This window comes from Anomaloglossus baeobatrachus, chromosome 6 (assembly GCF_048569485.1).
Source record: "Anomaloglossus baeobatrachus isolate aAnoBae1 chromosome 6, aAnoBae1.hap1, whole genome shotgun sequence".
NCBI classification, from domain to species: domain Eukaryota; kingdom Metazoa; phylum Chordata; class Amphibia; order Anura; family Aromobatidae; genus Anomaloglossus; species Anomaloglossus baeobatrachus.
Window position 1 is genome coordinate 434,925,574 of NC_134358.1, and position 17,156 is coordinate 434,942,729.

General features: G+C 47.1%; 1 protein-coding gene across 1 annotated transcript in view; it reads right to left on the reverse strand.

The window, feature by feature from the left end:
• The window catches only part of LOC142243360 (collagen alpha-6(VI) chain-like), a 166,189-nt gene that overhangs the window by 36,310 nt on the left and 112,723 nt on the right, over window positions 1-17,156 (reverse strand). The window contains exons 25-29 of the mRNA XM_075315212.1: window positions 14,064-14,114; window positions 13,623-13,658; window positions 12,564-12,626; window positions 666-725; window positions 403-438 (exon numbers count right to left, since the gene is read on the reverse strand). Coding sequence (XP_075171327.1) covers window positions 403-438; window positions 666-725; window positions 12,564-12,626; window positions 13,623-13,658; window positions 14,064-14,114 — 246 coding nt within the window. The remainder of the gene's footprint in view (window positions 1-402; window positions 439-665; window positions 726-12,563; window positions 12,627-13,622; window positions 13,659-14,063; window positions 14,115-17,156) is intronic.

A 17,156-nucleotide genomic window follows, 5' to 3' on the forward strand; every position in this document is an offset into this window, starting at 1 on the left:
AGCCATGGGGACCCACCAACCTGAGACAGGTGCAGGGGAAAGAAGCCACCAGGTTACCAAACCGGCACTGGGATTAAGTGGACCAGTGGTGAGGACCAGCCTTCTTCGGGTTGCAAGCCATAACAATGCTGTGAGTAAAGAAACCAGTTACACTGCAATCCCTTGTGTGGCCTACCTTCTTTCCACGCCTAACACCAACACCTACCCCCTGGGGCCTGGCCCTACTTGTGGAAGGCCCAACATCCAGGCTGCCATTAACATCAGCCCCAGGGGTGAGAGACTGTGCAGCAGCGGCTCCATCTACAACTTTATTATTACTCCCCTGTACCCCAAAGCCTTGGGGTTACTCATAACCTGCAGAGTATTAACATTAGACAGAAAATTCACATAAACCGTACGTACAGATTGATCAGTTTGACTTGGAGCTCCTTTTTGTCCCTAAAAGTGAAAGAAAAAAATGGTAAGGTATATGATAAGCTGAAGATTTTACCATTACACTCAGTGCTCCTTCCTTATACACCATGTTAAACAATTACAATATATCGATTCAGAAGATTTAGTCTTCTCTAATGTGGTAGCTACCATACATATGGTGCTCTGCTTACTAATGAATGAAATTTTTAGCACTTCTCTCTACACAACCGTAAGTATGTAGTTTGGCTTACCCTTCTGCCGCGCTCTCCTGGTGAACCTGGATCTCCAATACCACCTTGTTTCGCAAAGATCTAGGGTAAACAGTTACATACTTTAAAATATGGATAAATGGAAGCACAATATTTACACTTAAAGGATTTTAAGCAATTTTAAATAACTTAATTGATTTGGATAAATAGCAGCTGCACTACTATTAGGTATGGGATGTGCCTGTTCTTGAGTTTCTATGTCATTCACTTTAATTGAATTAAACTGCAATATCAGATATGGCCTCTCTATGGCCAAGAGGGGCACCATTTCTGGAAAAGTTTACTGAAAACAGATTAAAAGGCACCACTCAACTCTGTACATGTCAAACTAATAATAGAAAAAAAGGAGAAAAGAAGTATACACAAAACCGGGAATCACCAAAAAGAATCCATAACAATTATTTAATCTATATTAAAGGGAACTGGTCACCAGATTTATCCCCTATAAACTGCGGCCACCACCAGTAAGCTCTTACATATACTATTCTAGAATACTTTATATAAATGCCCAAGCTAATCTGTATAACGAAAAAAAAAAAAGTGTTGCAGTGCGCATGCATTGGCGGTCTTTGACCTTTTCCCGAGCGTGCAAATTACACTACTTTTGTAACGTCGGCGTTTTGGTTGAATACCTACGCCAGCGCTCCGATGCGTCCTTGCGCCGATGTCCCTGCATTCTTCTCCCCCCTTCTCAGCTGGGATACCTGTTACGAGGGGGACCCGGGGAAGCGTGCCAAGATGGGGAATGGACAGCTTCCGCCAGTCAAGGTCCACTGTGCGGAGTAAGGGACCGCTGCTATGGTGGGTGAAGAGTGAGCGGGTTGCTGCTAGCGATCGTCTGGAATGTCACAGACGATCTATGTACACCGGTCTGCCCTAACCCGTGTGGGTTGTATGGCAGGGATCACACGGCTCGGTGTACCTGTTGCACGGGGAAGCACAGAGGTGCCCACGCACGTGTGCCAGTGGAAGTCATGAGAATATGGCACGAGGGTAGCACAGAGGTGCCTACGCACGTGTGCTTTCAATAACCAGGTGAGTCCGGTGGAGACTCGAGGAGCTCACCTGGGACAGGAACACGGCCTGTAGAAGGAGCTACTGCCAGAGCAGCAAGGCAGGGACACGGCCTGCAAACCAGGTGCTGCCTAAGCAGCAAGGGCCAAGCCCACAGAAGAAGATAATGCCTGAGCAGTGGCGTGGCAGCACGCTGCCAGACATCCAAACATAGAAGGACGGTCGCGCGCCGCCATGATGGCAGGAGGAGCTTTTAAGGAGGTGTAGCTCCAGCCAAGGGCGGGCGCGAGGCGGAGATGACGGACTTGACCCAATCAGGATCCACGACATCCCAGCCTGGCCAGTCAGGATTCACCACGTCACCAGCCTTGTCATCAAGCCGTGTGACGTCAGTGGGCGAATCAGGATCCACCAAGCATAGCACATGCTCACCCTCCTGCCTCTGGGAAATAGAGGCGGGATCCTCGGTCTCACAATGTGTAGAGATAACGGGAGTCTCACTGCTTCCCTGAGCAGCAAACCTCTGCACATTGCGCAACCTCACAGACCTTCGAGGCTGCTGAGCAGGAGGAGCTGCGGCAGGCAAGGAATGGGAGACTGCCTCATTTCTTGCAACAGGAGTACCACTAGGTGTCACCCTTGTGCTGCCTCTCTGAGGAGGTTTCTCCTGCACTCTGCGCAGTCTGGCAGACCTTCGGCGCTGCTGAGCAGGAGCGCTCGTGGCAGGCAAGGAGACTGTCTCATTCCTTGCCACAGGAGAGCCACGAGGTGTAACATTACCCCCCCGTCTAGGCCCCCCCCTGCCCGTGCTCGAAGGCCGCTATCAAACCCGGGGCGTGGATATGATCCTCCAATTCCCAGGATCTATGCTCCGGACCACGGCCGACCCACTCCACGAGGTAGTACCTCCTGCCCCGTATGAGTTTTGTCTCCACAAGCTTCGCCACCTCAGAGTCGTCGGGCGGGGTGTCAGGGACCCCGAGAACTTATTAAGTCGTACGGGTTTCAGGAGGGACACGTGAAAGGTGTTGGCTATAGCCCAGCATGGAGGGAGCTGGAGTCGGTATGCCACCGGGTTCACCTGCTCTAGCACTTTAAACGGACCCAGGTACCTAGGGGCGAATTTGGCTGCCTGTACCCGTAGGTTAACATTCTTAGAGGACAGCCACACTAGGTCACCAGGGGCGAAGGATGTTGCAGGGCGGCGGCGCTCATCAGCCGTTGTCACCATCCGGTCTTTAGCCCTCTTAAGGGCCTCTTGGGTGTTATCCCAGATCTCCCGGGCCTCAGTCGCCCAATCCTCCACTCTAGGATCGGGTGACGTAATGGGCATCGGAACCGGGATTCTGGGATGTTGTCCGTTATTGAGCAGGAACGGAGTCTGACCAGAGGATTCATGGACTGAATTGTTAATGGCAAATTCGGCCCAAGGAAGGAGGTTAGCCCAGTTGTCATGGTGCGCGGAGACAAAATGGCGGAGGTAAGTCACCAAGGTCTGATTGGTCCTCTCTACCAGTCCATTGGTTTCGGGATGGTATGCGGAGATGTTCAGCTCTATCTGCAGGAGCTTACAGAGCTCTCTCCAGAAGCGAGACGCAAACTGGGGACCCCGGTCGCTCACCACCTTGTCAGGCATGCCATGCAGCCTAAATACATGCCTAATGAATAAGGTGGCGAGAGCACGTGACGTCGGGAGTCGTGGGAGAGGCACCAAGTGGACCATTTTAGAGAAGTGATCCGTGATGACCCATACGACCTTGTGACCTGCTGACTTGGGCAGATCTCCTAGGAAGTCCATTCCCACCACTTCCCAGGGACGATCCGGCACTGGCAGTGGGTGAAGAAGACCTGCCGGTCTCTGCCGGGACGGCTTATTCCGTGCACACTACATACAGGTTCCCACATACTCCTGTATGTCCTGGGGTAGTCTCGGCCACCAATAGTGCCTAGTCACAAGGTCTCTGGTCCTTTTGACCCCGAAGTGACCCCCAACCTTGGAGGCATGGGCCCACGATAGCACCTCATTCCGTAGTTCAGGGGGAACGAGGGTCTTGCCAGGTGGCACCTGGTCCAAAGAAGTGGGAGTGACCATCCTCAAGCTGTCCGGGGGTAGTATAAGACGAGGCTCCTCCTCGTCCTCCTCCAACACAACCATACAACGTGACAAGGCATCGGCCCGTACGTTCTTCTCACCGGCCAGGTGGCGGATAATAAAGCGGAACCGGGAGAAGAACAAGGACCAACGGGCCTGCCTTGCGTTCAGGCGTTGTGCTGTCTGGAGGTATGTGAGATTTTTATGGTCGGAAAATACTTCAAATGGATGCTTCGCACCCTCCAGGAGATGCCGCCATTCCTGGAATGCTAGTTTCAGCGCCAGTAACTCCCTATCCCCTATGGAGTAGTTCCTCTCGGCCGGAGAAAAGGTTTTGGAGAAAAAGAAACATGGATGCTTCCTTCCTCGTTCATCTTTCTGGTACAGAACTGCACCATCACCGACCGAAGAGGCGTCTACCTCTAGTAGGAAAGGTTTGGAGATGTCTGGACGATGAAGGATGGGAGCTCTGGAGAAGTAAGTTTTGAGAGTGTGAAATACCTCTACCGTTTCCCGTGTCCATGCTTTGGGATTAGCGCCCTTGCGGGTAAGGGCAATGATGGGTGCTGCCACCGTCGAGAAGTTGGGAATGAACTGGCGATAATAATTGATAAACCCCAAGAATCGCTGAATCGCTTTCAGCGAGCGGGGCTCAGGCCATTTCATCACTGTCTCCAACTTCCCCGGATCCATTGCTAACCCCTGACTGGACACGATATACCCCAGGAACGGCAAGGATTCACGTTCAAAAACGCACTTTTCTAGCTTAGCATATAACGAATGAGTGCGGAGCCTCTTAAGTACTCGGATGACATCCCTCCGATGGGTGGCAAGATCGGGGGAGAAGATAAGGATATCATCCAGGTATGCAACCACGGAAAGATACAAATCCCGGAAAACATCATTCACAAAGTCTTGAAATACGGCGGGGGCATTGCAGAGTCCGAAGGGCATTACGAGATACTCGTAGTGACCGTCCCTGGTGTTGAAGGCGGTCTTCCACTCATCGCCCTCTCGGACTCGCACTAGATTATACGCCCCGCGTAGATCCAGCTTCGTGAAGATCTTTGCCCCGTGGAATCGATCAAATAACTCCGTAATGAGGGGCAAAGGGTATTTGTTTTTGATCGTGATTGCATTTAATCCCCTGTAATCGATACAGGGGCGTAGATCCCCTTCCTTCTTTTGCACGAAGAAGAACCCCGCACCGGCCGGTGAAATAGACTTGCGAATGAACCCTTTTGCCAGGCTGTCCTGAATATATTTGGACATAGCCTCTGTCTCTGGAGCAGAGAGGGGATACACTCTGCCCCTAGGGGGCTCGGAGCCTGGCTTCAGGTCTATTCGGCAATCGTATGGCCGGTGGGGAGGAAGGGTATCTGCGGCCCTCTTGGAGAAGACGTCCCTGTAGGCCTCATAAGGTGTCGGTAAACCTGGCTCCCCTGTATTCCCTGAGGACCCAACCGACCTAATGGTAGCGGGTGGTTCGGTAGTCACGAGGTGCTCCCTACAGGATCCTGCCCATGATGAGATCTCCCCTGTTGAGTATAGGAGCATGCTGTCTCAACCAGGGGAGGCCCAGTAGGATCTCATCCGTCCCCCCTGGAAGCACCAGGAAGGACACCTGCTCATGGTGTCCTGGTGGTACTTCCATCCTGAGAGGGATGGTGATCTGGGTGATGGGATCGACTAGTAGGGACCCGTTGACTACCCGAACCCTGAGTGGCTTGGGCAAGAGAACCAGGGGAACTGAGTATCGGGTTGCCAGGGAGGTCGAAATGAAATTGCCATCAGCGCCTGAGTCCAGGCAGGCCAGAGCAGAGAAGAGAGTAGTGCCAAACTGCAACTGGGCGCTGATAGTCAACCTAGAGGGAGAAGCAGCGTCTAGGAACCCCCCTCTGATGGAAACTAGACGCTGTCTTTTCCCGACGGTTTGGGACACCGGGTAGCTATATGTCCCCTCTGCCCACAGGAAAAGCAGATGACACCAGACCGAGAACCTGGGGTAGAGGAGACCGCTTTGGACACCTCCATTGACTCCACGGAGTCACCTACAGAGCTGGCTGGGAGACCTGTCTGGTGGAAGACGGGAGCCAGACGCTTTTTAGGCCGTGAGGACGTGGGTGCTGAAGAGACCTCGAGCTTCCGCTCCGCCTGGCGGATGTCTATGCGAGAGGCAACCACAATCAAGGACTCTAAAGTAGCAGGCACCTCACGCGTGGCCAGTGCGTCTTTGACGAACCCTGCCAGGCCCTCCCAGAACACAGGGACAAGGACCTTATCGGGCCAGTCCAGCTCTGCGGCAAGTGTCCTAAAGTGTACGGCAAAGTCCCCGACTGAAGCGGACCCTTGCCGAAGTCATAGGAGGCGCAGCGCGGAGTCGTGGGTGACTTGAGGCCCGAGGAGCACCATTCTCATGGCCCCAAGATAAGATGCTAAGTTATTCACCACCCGATCTCCGCGCTCCCACAACGGCGTGGACCACTTCAGCGCTCTCCCTGTGAGCAGGGACTGGACGAAGGCTACCTTCGCCTTCTCGGTAGCGTAAAGAGTCGCGGACAGCTCTAAGTAGGTGGTAACTTGGTTTATAAACCCACGGCACTCGGAGCTGTCCCCGCTAAAGCGCTCTGGAAGCGCAAGGCGAGGAGACCTTCCGCCCAATAGCACAGCCTGGGTAGCCGCCTGGGTGGCGACTGTCGTCAGAGCAGTCTTGTCGGAGGAAGACTGTTCCACTGCTGCCAAACGTGATTCCAACTGCTGCACATAATGCAGCAACTGCTGCTTCTCTTCAGCCATAGCCAGAAATTTGGCGCGACCGTAATGTTACGAGGGGGACCCGGGGAAGCGTGCCAAGATGGGGAATGGACAGCTTCCGCCGGTCAAGGTCCACTGTGCGGTGTAAGGGACCGCTGCTATGGTGGGTGAAGAGTGAGCGGGTTGCTGCTAGCGATCGTCTGGAATGTCACAGACGATCTATGTACACCGGTCTGCCCTAACCCGTGTGGGTTGTATGGCAGGGATCACACGGCTCGGTGTACCTGTTGCACGGGGAAGCACAGAGGTGCCCACGCACGTGTGCCAGTGGAAGTCATGAGAATATGGCACGAGGGTAGCACAGAGGTGCCCACGCACGTGTGCTTTCAATAACCAGGTGAGTCCGGTGGAGACTCGAGGAGCTCACCTGGGACAGGAACACGGCCTGTAGAAGGAGCTACTGCCGGAGCAGCAAGGCAGGGACACGGCCTGCAAACCAGGTGCTGCCTAAGCAGCAAGGGCCAAGCCCACAGAAGAAGATAATGCCTGAGCAGTGGCGTGGCAGCACGCTGCCAGACATCCAAACATAGAAGGACGGTCGCGCGCCGCCATGATGGCAGGAGGAGCTTTTAAGGAGGTGTAGCTCCAGCCAAGGGCGGGCGCGAGGCGGAGATGACGGACTTGACCCAATCAGGATCCACGACATCCCAGCCTGGCCAGTCAGGATTCACCACGTCACCAGCCTTGTCATCAAGCCGTGTGACGTCAGTGGGCGAATCAGGATCCACCAAGCATAGCACATCCTCACCCTCCTGCCTCTGGGAAATAGAGGCGGGATCCTCGGTCTCACAATGTGTAGAGATAACGGGAGTCTCACTGCTTCCCTGAGCAGCAAACCTCTGCACATTGCGCAACCTCACAGACCTTCGAGGCTGCTGAGCAGGAGGAGCTGCGCCAGGCAAGGAATGGGAGACCGCCTCATTTCTTGCAACAGGAGTACCACTAGGTGTCACCCTTGTGCTGCCTCTCTGAGGAGGTTTCTCCTGCACTCTGCGCAGTCTGGCAGACCTTCGGCGCTGCTGAGCAGGAGCGCTCGTGGCAGGCAAGGAGACTGTCTCATTCCTTGCCACAGGAGAGCCACGAGGTGTAACAGATACCATTGCCGTTTCCTTTTAGTTGCTTGCGTGGTTCCCTGCTCTGCTGCACTGCCACTCACATGATGTTTTGTCCTCTGCTGTCTCGTACGGCTATCCACGTGTGTTTGGTCCCTGGGTCCCAGGCCCTGAGCTTGTCCTGCTGGGTTCCTGGTAAAAGCCTAGGGTGCATGTGCGCTCACTTTCCCCGCTTATTTTGGGGTTGTGTGCACATTTGAATTGGTGTGCCTGGTCTATGGCTGGGAGGTATCTGGTATAAAAGTTCCTCTTCCCTGATGGACGGGGCTGAGCAGCTGCCTTAGGTACCATAACCTAGCCTTGTGTTGGTCCTGCCATGTTGCTCTGGTCTCCCCGTATCCAGCACCAGTCCTGTCTGTAATTAGTTCTGGACTGCTTATGTTTGCCCTGGACCTGTCCTGGCCATGTGTTACCCTGGTTCCAGTTTGCGTCCTGTTCCTGAATTCCTGCTGTTTTCGATACCTGAAACCCTGCTTTGTCCTGTTTCTATGAATAAAGTCCCGTTTGTGTTTTAAACCTGAAATCTGAAGTTTCTGCTGTGCCTGCACCACCTGTTGCATTCCAAGTCTGCTGTGCTTGCACTACCCTTGTGCAGTCCAATCCCACTCTGCCTGCACCACCTTGTTGAGGTCCAAGTCCGCTGTGCCTGCACCACCCTGCTGCTGTCCATGCCTAATGTGCCGATGTCCAGTGTCAGATGACCTATGCCCGATGCCTGGAGCCATGCCTGATGTCCGGTGTCTAATGACCTCTGCCCAATGTCTGGAGCCTTGCCCGATGTCCGGTGTCTGATGACCTCTGCCCGATGTCTGGAGCCTTGCACGATGTCCATGTCAGACGACCTCTGCCCGATGTCTGGAGCCATGTCCAATGTCCAGTGTGTGATGACCTCTGCCCGATGTCTAGATCCTTGCCTGATGACTTCCAGTGTTTTCTGTCCTGTCTTCCTGTCTGTTTCTGTGGCCAGGACCAGCCAGTATCCCTGCTCTGCCCTGTATGTGTTCCTGTGTCCTAGGACCAGCCTGAATCCCTGATCATCCCGTTTGAGTTAATATGTGTTCCTGCTTCCTGGGACCAGTCTGATCCTGACCCGTTCCTGAACTGTACTGTGTTCCATGTGACCTAGCCCCCGGCTCAGCTGCCACAGTCTCTGGATGCCACCCTTCCCTTGCCTGGGTAGGTCCAGGTCCTCCTTGTGGTCCAGTAGGTCCACTTCAACCTGGGGACGTGCTATCCCCAATGGTGAGCGTGACAATTTTGCTCTGCTTGCAGCAGGGCAGAGAGAAGTACACATGCACAGGAGTGTAATGGAGGACACTATGTGGATTACGTAGGACAAGTCATCAAACGGTGCAGGGAAGTAGGACATCGCTCGGTAGAAAATAGGAGGCGCTGGACCAAACCAGTGATGCCCATTGGACTGGACCGCCTCGCAGGTGAGTATAAGAAAACTTTTTTTATGTTATACAGAGCGGCCTGGGCACTTATATACAGTATTCTAGAATACTATAAATAAGAGCTTACTGGTGGTGGCCGCTGGTTATATGGGATAAATCTGGTGACCAGTTCCCTTTAACAAATATGGTAGACACATAAAGGATTAAAAACATTAAAAAAGCCTGTAAATAAGAGCTTACTGGTGGTGGCCGCTGATTATATGGGATAAATCTGGTGACCAGTTCCCTTTAACAAATATGGCAGACACACAAGGTATTAAAAACATTAAAAAAGCCAAATGGATATGATGATATATAGTCCAAAAGTCCATAGTAAAACTTGAAGGCAACCCTGACTGCTAAAACAAACAAGACCTCATGTGCATGTATATAAATTGAATCCCAGTCAAACTATGAAGTACAATAAATATACAAGATGAAAACACATAAGAACCATACTTCCAGCACAGCTGAAAAATGAAACGGACTGATGATCAGATAAGAAGGTCCTTTATCCCTGACTGCTTTCTTAAATCCCATTTTCAAACTATCCTCTTATCTTATCATCAGTCCCTTTCATTTTTAGCTGTGCTCGTAGTATGGTTCTTATTATTTATGGTTGTGCTGTTTTATAACTTCCTTATTTTTATAGGATTACTCAAGTGGACACAGTTGTTTATTTTCTATGTGTTTTCATTTTGTTTATTTATTGCGCTTTATTATTGGCTTTTTTAATGTTTTTAAAAGCAGTGTGATCAGTAAAGTCAAGTGACCTCACCTCAGGTGGGGTCACTGAGTTTAATGAAGTACCCTGAGGTCAAGTTACCTGCAGTCACAGGTGGAGGGCCATGGGAACCTCGAGCTGTGACCGCAAATAACCTGAGTGACGTCAAGACTAATCGCAAAGGCTCAGTCTCTGCCTGAAGTTCACAGTGGGCGGTCATGTGCCATGATCGCTCGCTCTGATTTCAGATGTAGCAGAGCTGGAATCATTGTGGGACCTCGTGTGGATTACGTCAGATCTGCAGGAGTATTTTGGGGGTTAATAAAGTGCTGAAAGAGTGTTTTTTGTATTTTTTTTTCAAATAAAGGATTTTTCAGTGTTTGTAATTATTTACTTTCACTTACAGATTAGTCTTGTAGACCCTCCCTATTACTAATCTAGGGTATAGTGGTAGCTATGAGCTGCAATTAACTCCCTATTATCCCAATTGCCCCCGCACCAGGGTAATTGGGAAGAGCTGGGTAAAATGCTGGGATTTTCACATCTAATGGATGCGACAATTCTGCACAGCTGCAGGCTGCTATTTTTAGGCTAAGGGGCAATAATCATGGGTCTCCCTGGCCTGAGAATGCCAGCCCCCAGTTGTTGGCTTTATCATGGCTGGGTATCAAAATTGGGGTGGACCGCACAGCATTTTTTAAAATTATGTATTTATTTAAATGTCTCGTTTTTTTAAAAAAAGCAGCTTCTGTTTCCTCTTATTTGGCTACACAATCAAGATAAGCACATAGCATGGAGGGACCCTATGCCAAATATTTTTTTATTTTTATACCATGATAGACGTGCATAGCGTCTGTGATTGGAAGCAGTCAGCTGACATGCTGACACTCAGGGCGGGATGCGTTTGACTGCAAGCAATCACAAATTCCTGTGGGTGGAGAAAGCAGTGCATATGCAAATATGCAATAAAGGTAATGAGCCGCCCTAGAAGTGAAGCAGGAGCATTTATAGCTGCGCTGAAGCCTCGGTAAGTACAGCCCTTTTGCTCCTATTCCCCTATCCATTCTACCACCATTTTTAATCGCCAGATTCTGGTACCCATAGACTTATATGGGGCACGGCGTCCGGCCAGATATTTTGGATCAATTTGGGCCCGAACCGGGTTTTTTTTAATCTGGTAAGGTGTGCTGGTCCCGGTTATCTGAGAGTCCACCCATCACTATTTTTAATGCTTTGTGTGTCTAGCATATTTGTTAATAAAGATTAAATTATTTGTATGGATTCTCTTTGGTGATCCTTGGTTTTGCATATGCTTCTTTTCTCCCTTTTTTTTATTTCTGGAAAAAAAGCAGACATTAATTTTAGATATTCCTATTAACTATGCAAGCATAGTAGTGCAAAACTTAATCTATAAAAAACACTATTCTAGTGAACTAAAATGTAACTTACTTGACATTAAAGAATCTATTTTTTTGCAAGGAAAAAAATGATTTATTACATTTTAGGCCTTTTCAGGGGAGCACATTTTACATCCATGTGATGTATGTATGCAAAACGGATAGCTTGCGGACACAAGCGACTTATATACAATATGAGCCTCCACACAGATCCCTATATAGAATATGTGCCCCCTCATAGTCACTTATATACAGTATGAGACCCACATAGCCTCTAAATATAATATATGAGCCCTCATATAGCCCCTATATACAGTGTCAGCCCTCCACATAATCTCCCTAGATACAGTATGAGCCCACACATAACCCCGTATGTACGGTATAAGTCCTCCATATAGTCCCCTATATAAAGTGAACCACCACATAATCCACCTAAATACAGTATGAGCTCTCCCATAGCCCCTTATATAAAGTAAAAAGCCCCACATAGCACTCTATATAAAGTAAGTCCCCACACAAGTCACTTATATATACAGCTCCGACTTGTACTCTCTATACAGTGGGAGCCCCCCACATAGCCCGCTATATACAGGGAGCCCCCACATAAGCCACTTATATACATGAGCCCCACATAGACTTTATATACAATATGAGACCTCACATAGTTCCCTAGATACAGTATGAGACCCTATTTAGCCCCCTAGATACAGGGAAACCCCCACATAGTTCCTAATATACAGTTTGAGCCCACACATAGCCCCTTATGTACAGTATGAGCCCTAAAATAGTCCCTATATGAGTCATCGGCTCCATTCGCCACCAAAAAAAAACGCCGCTATAGTGGATAGTGGTGATATCGAGATGCAGATGGTGGAGGGCACGGTTTGGCTTTTGGGCTACTGTTTTCGGCACTTTGGCTGTCTTGGACTGGAACTGCCAGAGGGCTGGATGATGGCCACACTTTGCACACCAGTACAAAACACGAGACTCATCCATCAAACTAGGTGTTTTAATTTAAAAAAAATGGATGTTGGACACTATTTGTATAGAATCCATTTGTTTACTTAAAAATCTGTATTTGTATCTGTATCTGTATAAAATTCATACTATCCAGATGTAAAAAAAAGACATACAGATGACCTACTGATGGCATACGGATGAGAATTCTTATGAAAAAATATTTTTTTTCTGAATAATAAAGTTGTAAGAAGAGAGTCTTGTGTGCAGAGAGAATCTATCTTTTCATTGCCTTTGCTTCTTTAATTCAGTCATCTGTAAATCTTGAACTTACTGAGTTTCCTTGTTCTCCTTTTCGTCCATGTTCTCCTTCATCACCTGCGTCTCCTTGTTCTCCCTACAACAATGCTTATTAGAATCACTCTTTTTTGTTAAAAACTATATATTACAGACAATTCTTCTTTTACATTATGAAATGATAATATTCTAAAATAAACATACTCATCTATATAAGGACTGAATATTGCTCCCTGAATCAGAATATGGGAGAAATGTTAGACGCGCGAGCGGCGCTTGGCAAAAAAAACTTGTTGGCGGACCTTGAGGAGGAAAGCCTTGATCTTTCTGGCAGTACCACCACCACTAGAGAAAAACACATTTTCTGCATGTCCTTCTCTGAAGGGAAGGTTACAGGCAGTCAGGGACTCCGAACTTTGCAGCGGCTGTATTAACGTTTTTTGGCTTTTAAATGGATGCCGCTATTTAAAAGTATTTAAAAGTATAATCCAAGACCTCCCCTGTTATTAGAAATGTATAATACACATTAATCTTATACAAAATGTTGAATATTCATCCTACTTTACCTGTCTTACTGATTAAAATCACAGCTGTAAAAAACACTCTACATATATATATATATATATATATATATATATATATATATATCTATATATATATATATATATACATTTACATTTCTAAAACAGTTCAGAATGGTGGTCATAAATTAAAAAAAAGGTATATTTACATTGATTCCCCACTGTTTTCAATCTGTTGCTGCCTATTCCGCCAACAGTGTTTAGCTGCAGCGGTTACATGTCCCTATGGCATCACTGCAGCAGGCAGGAGAGACTGGCGCAGGCCCAGGCAGCAAGGTGAATATGCCTTTTTTTAATCTTTGTACACCATTTTATGAATTTTTCAGAATGAGTTGTCCATGCTCAGCAAACACTTTAGTATACCTATATTAATATATGTAAATTATATCAACAGTATATACCATTTCAACACCAAGTTTTAAACTCTGTATTAAGCCTTTAGATGTTGAGGAGAAAAGAAAAGAAAGGATTTGATATAAATTTATGAAGAAAGGCAATACATGTATGGCAAGTACCTTAAGACCATTGTCTCCTTGCCGTCCTTGGTGCCCCTATTGACAACGGAAAAAAATATGTTGAAAGAGTTAAGGCTAGGGCTAGAATTCAACTTTGACTATGACACGTATCGTGCAACCAGAAATTGGGCTGTACTATGTAAATTAGTACATAAATTGCCATTAATGCAACACACAAGTTATAAAAAAATAGAAAAAAACTAAAATGGTAACTTAACCGAAAAGAACCATGCTATAACTATTATTTTTGGGGTGACATAAGAAACAAGTATGGCCTTTACAATATCTGTTGTCTTTACCTGTTGTCTGACTCTGTACCAAACTAAAGCTTGAAACTACAATAATGGACACAAACAGTATTGAGCAAACTCCTACCCTATAATATCACATAGATAATTATTCTTGTATTTACCGTATGTCATACAGAATCAACAAACTCACCTTCTTTCCTTTTTTTCCAGGTGTTCCATGGCCATCTAGACCTTTTTCGCCCTGTTGGAATATGTGCATATAAAGGGGTCATTCACTATTGAAAATCCCAAAAATGTCCCCTGTCTTCTGAAATAATTATGACTGTTTTTTGGTTGCCCAAATTATGCTTACATTTTCTTACAATAGCTTATTTCACAATAAAAACAAAAATACATTTGTGTAAATATGTACAGTTACGATATATAGAGTATACAGTATACATATACAGTCATGGCCAAAAGTGTTGGCAGTGTTCCAGAAAATGAAGTATTTCTCCCAAAAAAATTATTGCAATTACATAGGTTTTGTTATACGTGTTTATTTCCTTTAAAACAACACAAAATAAAAACTAAGAAAAAAGGCAAATGGGACATAATTTCACACAAAAATAAAAAAAATGGGCCAGACAAAATTGTTGCCACCCTCAACTTTATATTTGGTTGCACACCCTTTGAAATAACTAATTGAAATTAATTCCTTTCTATAACCATCAACAAGCATCTTACACCTTTCAACTTTAATTTTGGGTCACTCTTCTTTTGCAAACTTCTCCAGGTTTCTCATATTTGATGGGCGTCTTCTCCCAACAGCAATTTTAAGATCTCTCCACAAGTGTTCAATGGGATTTAGATCCGGACTCATTACTGGCTACTTCAGAACTCTCCAGCGCTTTGTTTCCATTCATGTCTGAGTGCTTCTTGAAATATGTTTGAGGTCATTGTCTTGCTGGAAGATCTAGGACGCAAACCCAGCTTTCTGACACTGTTCACTACATTGCGACCCAAAATTCTTTGTTAATATTCAGATTTGTTAATGCCTTGCAGACAGTCCAGAGGCAGCAAAACACAAGGCCGCCACTAGGAATTTCAGAGCCCCATACTGGCAAAATTTTGGGGGCCCCTTGAGACTTCGCCCACTACCCCTCAAACCTTCCATACTCTGCCGCCACTCTTAGAAAAAAAAAATTATAATATATATATATATATATATATATATATATATATATGTATACACATATATATATATATATATATATATATATATATATATATATATAAGTATATGCACCCAAAGTTAAGTATTTCCCTCAGAAAATGAATAATATACCCTCTACACTACTACTCTACATAACACATCTTCTACACTGCCTCTTTCCATAATACATATTCTACACCGCCTCTCTCTATAACACACCTTCTACACCGCCTCTCCCTATTACACCTTCTACACTGCCCCTCTCCATAACACACCTTCTACATAACCTCTTTCCATAATATACCCTCTCCACTGCCTCTTTCCATAATACACCTTCTACATCGCCTCTTTCCATAATACACCCTCTACACCGCCTTTTTCCATAATACACCCTCTACACCACCTCTTTCCACAGTACACCTTCTACACCTCCCATCTCCATAACACACCTTCTACACCGCCTCTTTCCATAATGCACCTTCTACACTTCCTCTTTCCGTAATACACCTTCTACACTGCCTGTCTCCATAATACATCTTCTACACTGCCCCTCTCCATAACACATTTTCTACACTGCTTCTCTCCATAATATACCTTCTACACTGCCCCTCTCCACAACACACCTTCTACACCACCTCTCTCCATAATATACCTTCTACACTGCCCCTCTCCACAACACACCTTCTACACCGCCTCTCTCCATAATATACCTTCTACACTGCCCCTCTCCACAACACACCTTCTACACTGCCTCTCTCCATAATATACCTTCTACACTGCCCCTCTCCACAACACACCTTCTACACTGCCTCTCTCCATAATATACCTTCTACACTGCCCCTCTCCACAACACACCTTCTACACCACCTCTCTCCATAATATACCTTCTACACTGCCCCTCTCCACAACACACCTTCTACACCGCCTCTTTCCATAATACACCTTCTACACTGCTGCTCTCCATAACGCACCTTCTACACCGCCTCTTTCCATAATACACCATCTACATCGCCTCTTACCATAATACACCCTCTACAATGCCTCTTTCCATAATACACCCTCTACAATGCCTCTTTCCATAATACACCTTTTTCACTGCTCCTCTCCATGACGCACTTCTACACTGCTTCTTTCCATAATACACCATCTACATCGCCTCTTTCCATAATACACCCTCTACAACGCCTCTTTCCATAATACACCCTCTACAACGCCTCTTTCCATAATGCACCCTCTACACCGCCTCTTTCCATAATACACCCTCTACACCGCCTCTTTCCATAATACACCCTCTACAACGCCTCTTCCCATAATACACCCTCTACAATGCCTCTTTCCATAATACACCCTCTACACCGCCTCTTTCCATAATACACCCTCTACACCGCCTCTTTCCATAATACACCCTCTACACCGCCTCTTTCCATAATACACCCTCTACACCACCTCTTTTCATAATATACCTTCTACACCGCCCCTCTCCATAACACACCTTCTACACCTCCTCTCTCAATAATACACATTCTGCACCACCTCTTTCCATAATACACCTTCTACACTGCCTCTCTCCATAATACACATTCTGCACTGCCCCTCTCCATAACACACTTTCTTCACCTCCCCTCTCCATAATACACCTCCTACACCGCTTCTTTCCATAGTACACCTTCTACACTGCCCCTTTCCATAATAAACCCTTTACACTGCCCCTCCCCATAATACACCTTCTACACTGCCTCTCTCCATTATATCTCTCTCACACTGCCCCTATGTATAATATCCGCACACACACTCTACCCCTCTGTATAATATCTCCCCCACACACCCAGCCTCTTATATAATTTCCCCACACACACTGCCCCTCTTTATAATATCCCTCACATATTCTGCCCCTCTTTCTGATATCCTCCCACACACTACCCCTCTGTATATCACCCCTCACACTACCCCTCTGTATACTATTCCAACCCCACACACACACTGCCCCTCTGTATAATATTCTCCTGGTATATATGTCCTCCTGGTATATACATCCCCATCCTGGGCCCTTCCTGGTATATATGTCGCCCTCCATGTATATATGTCCCC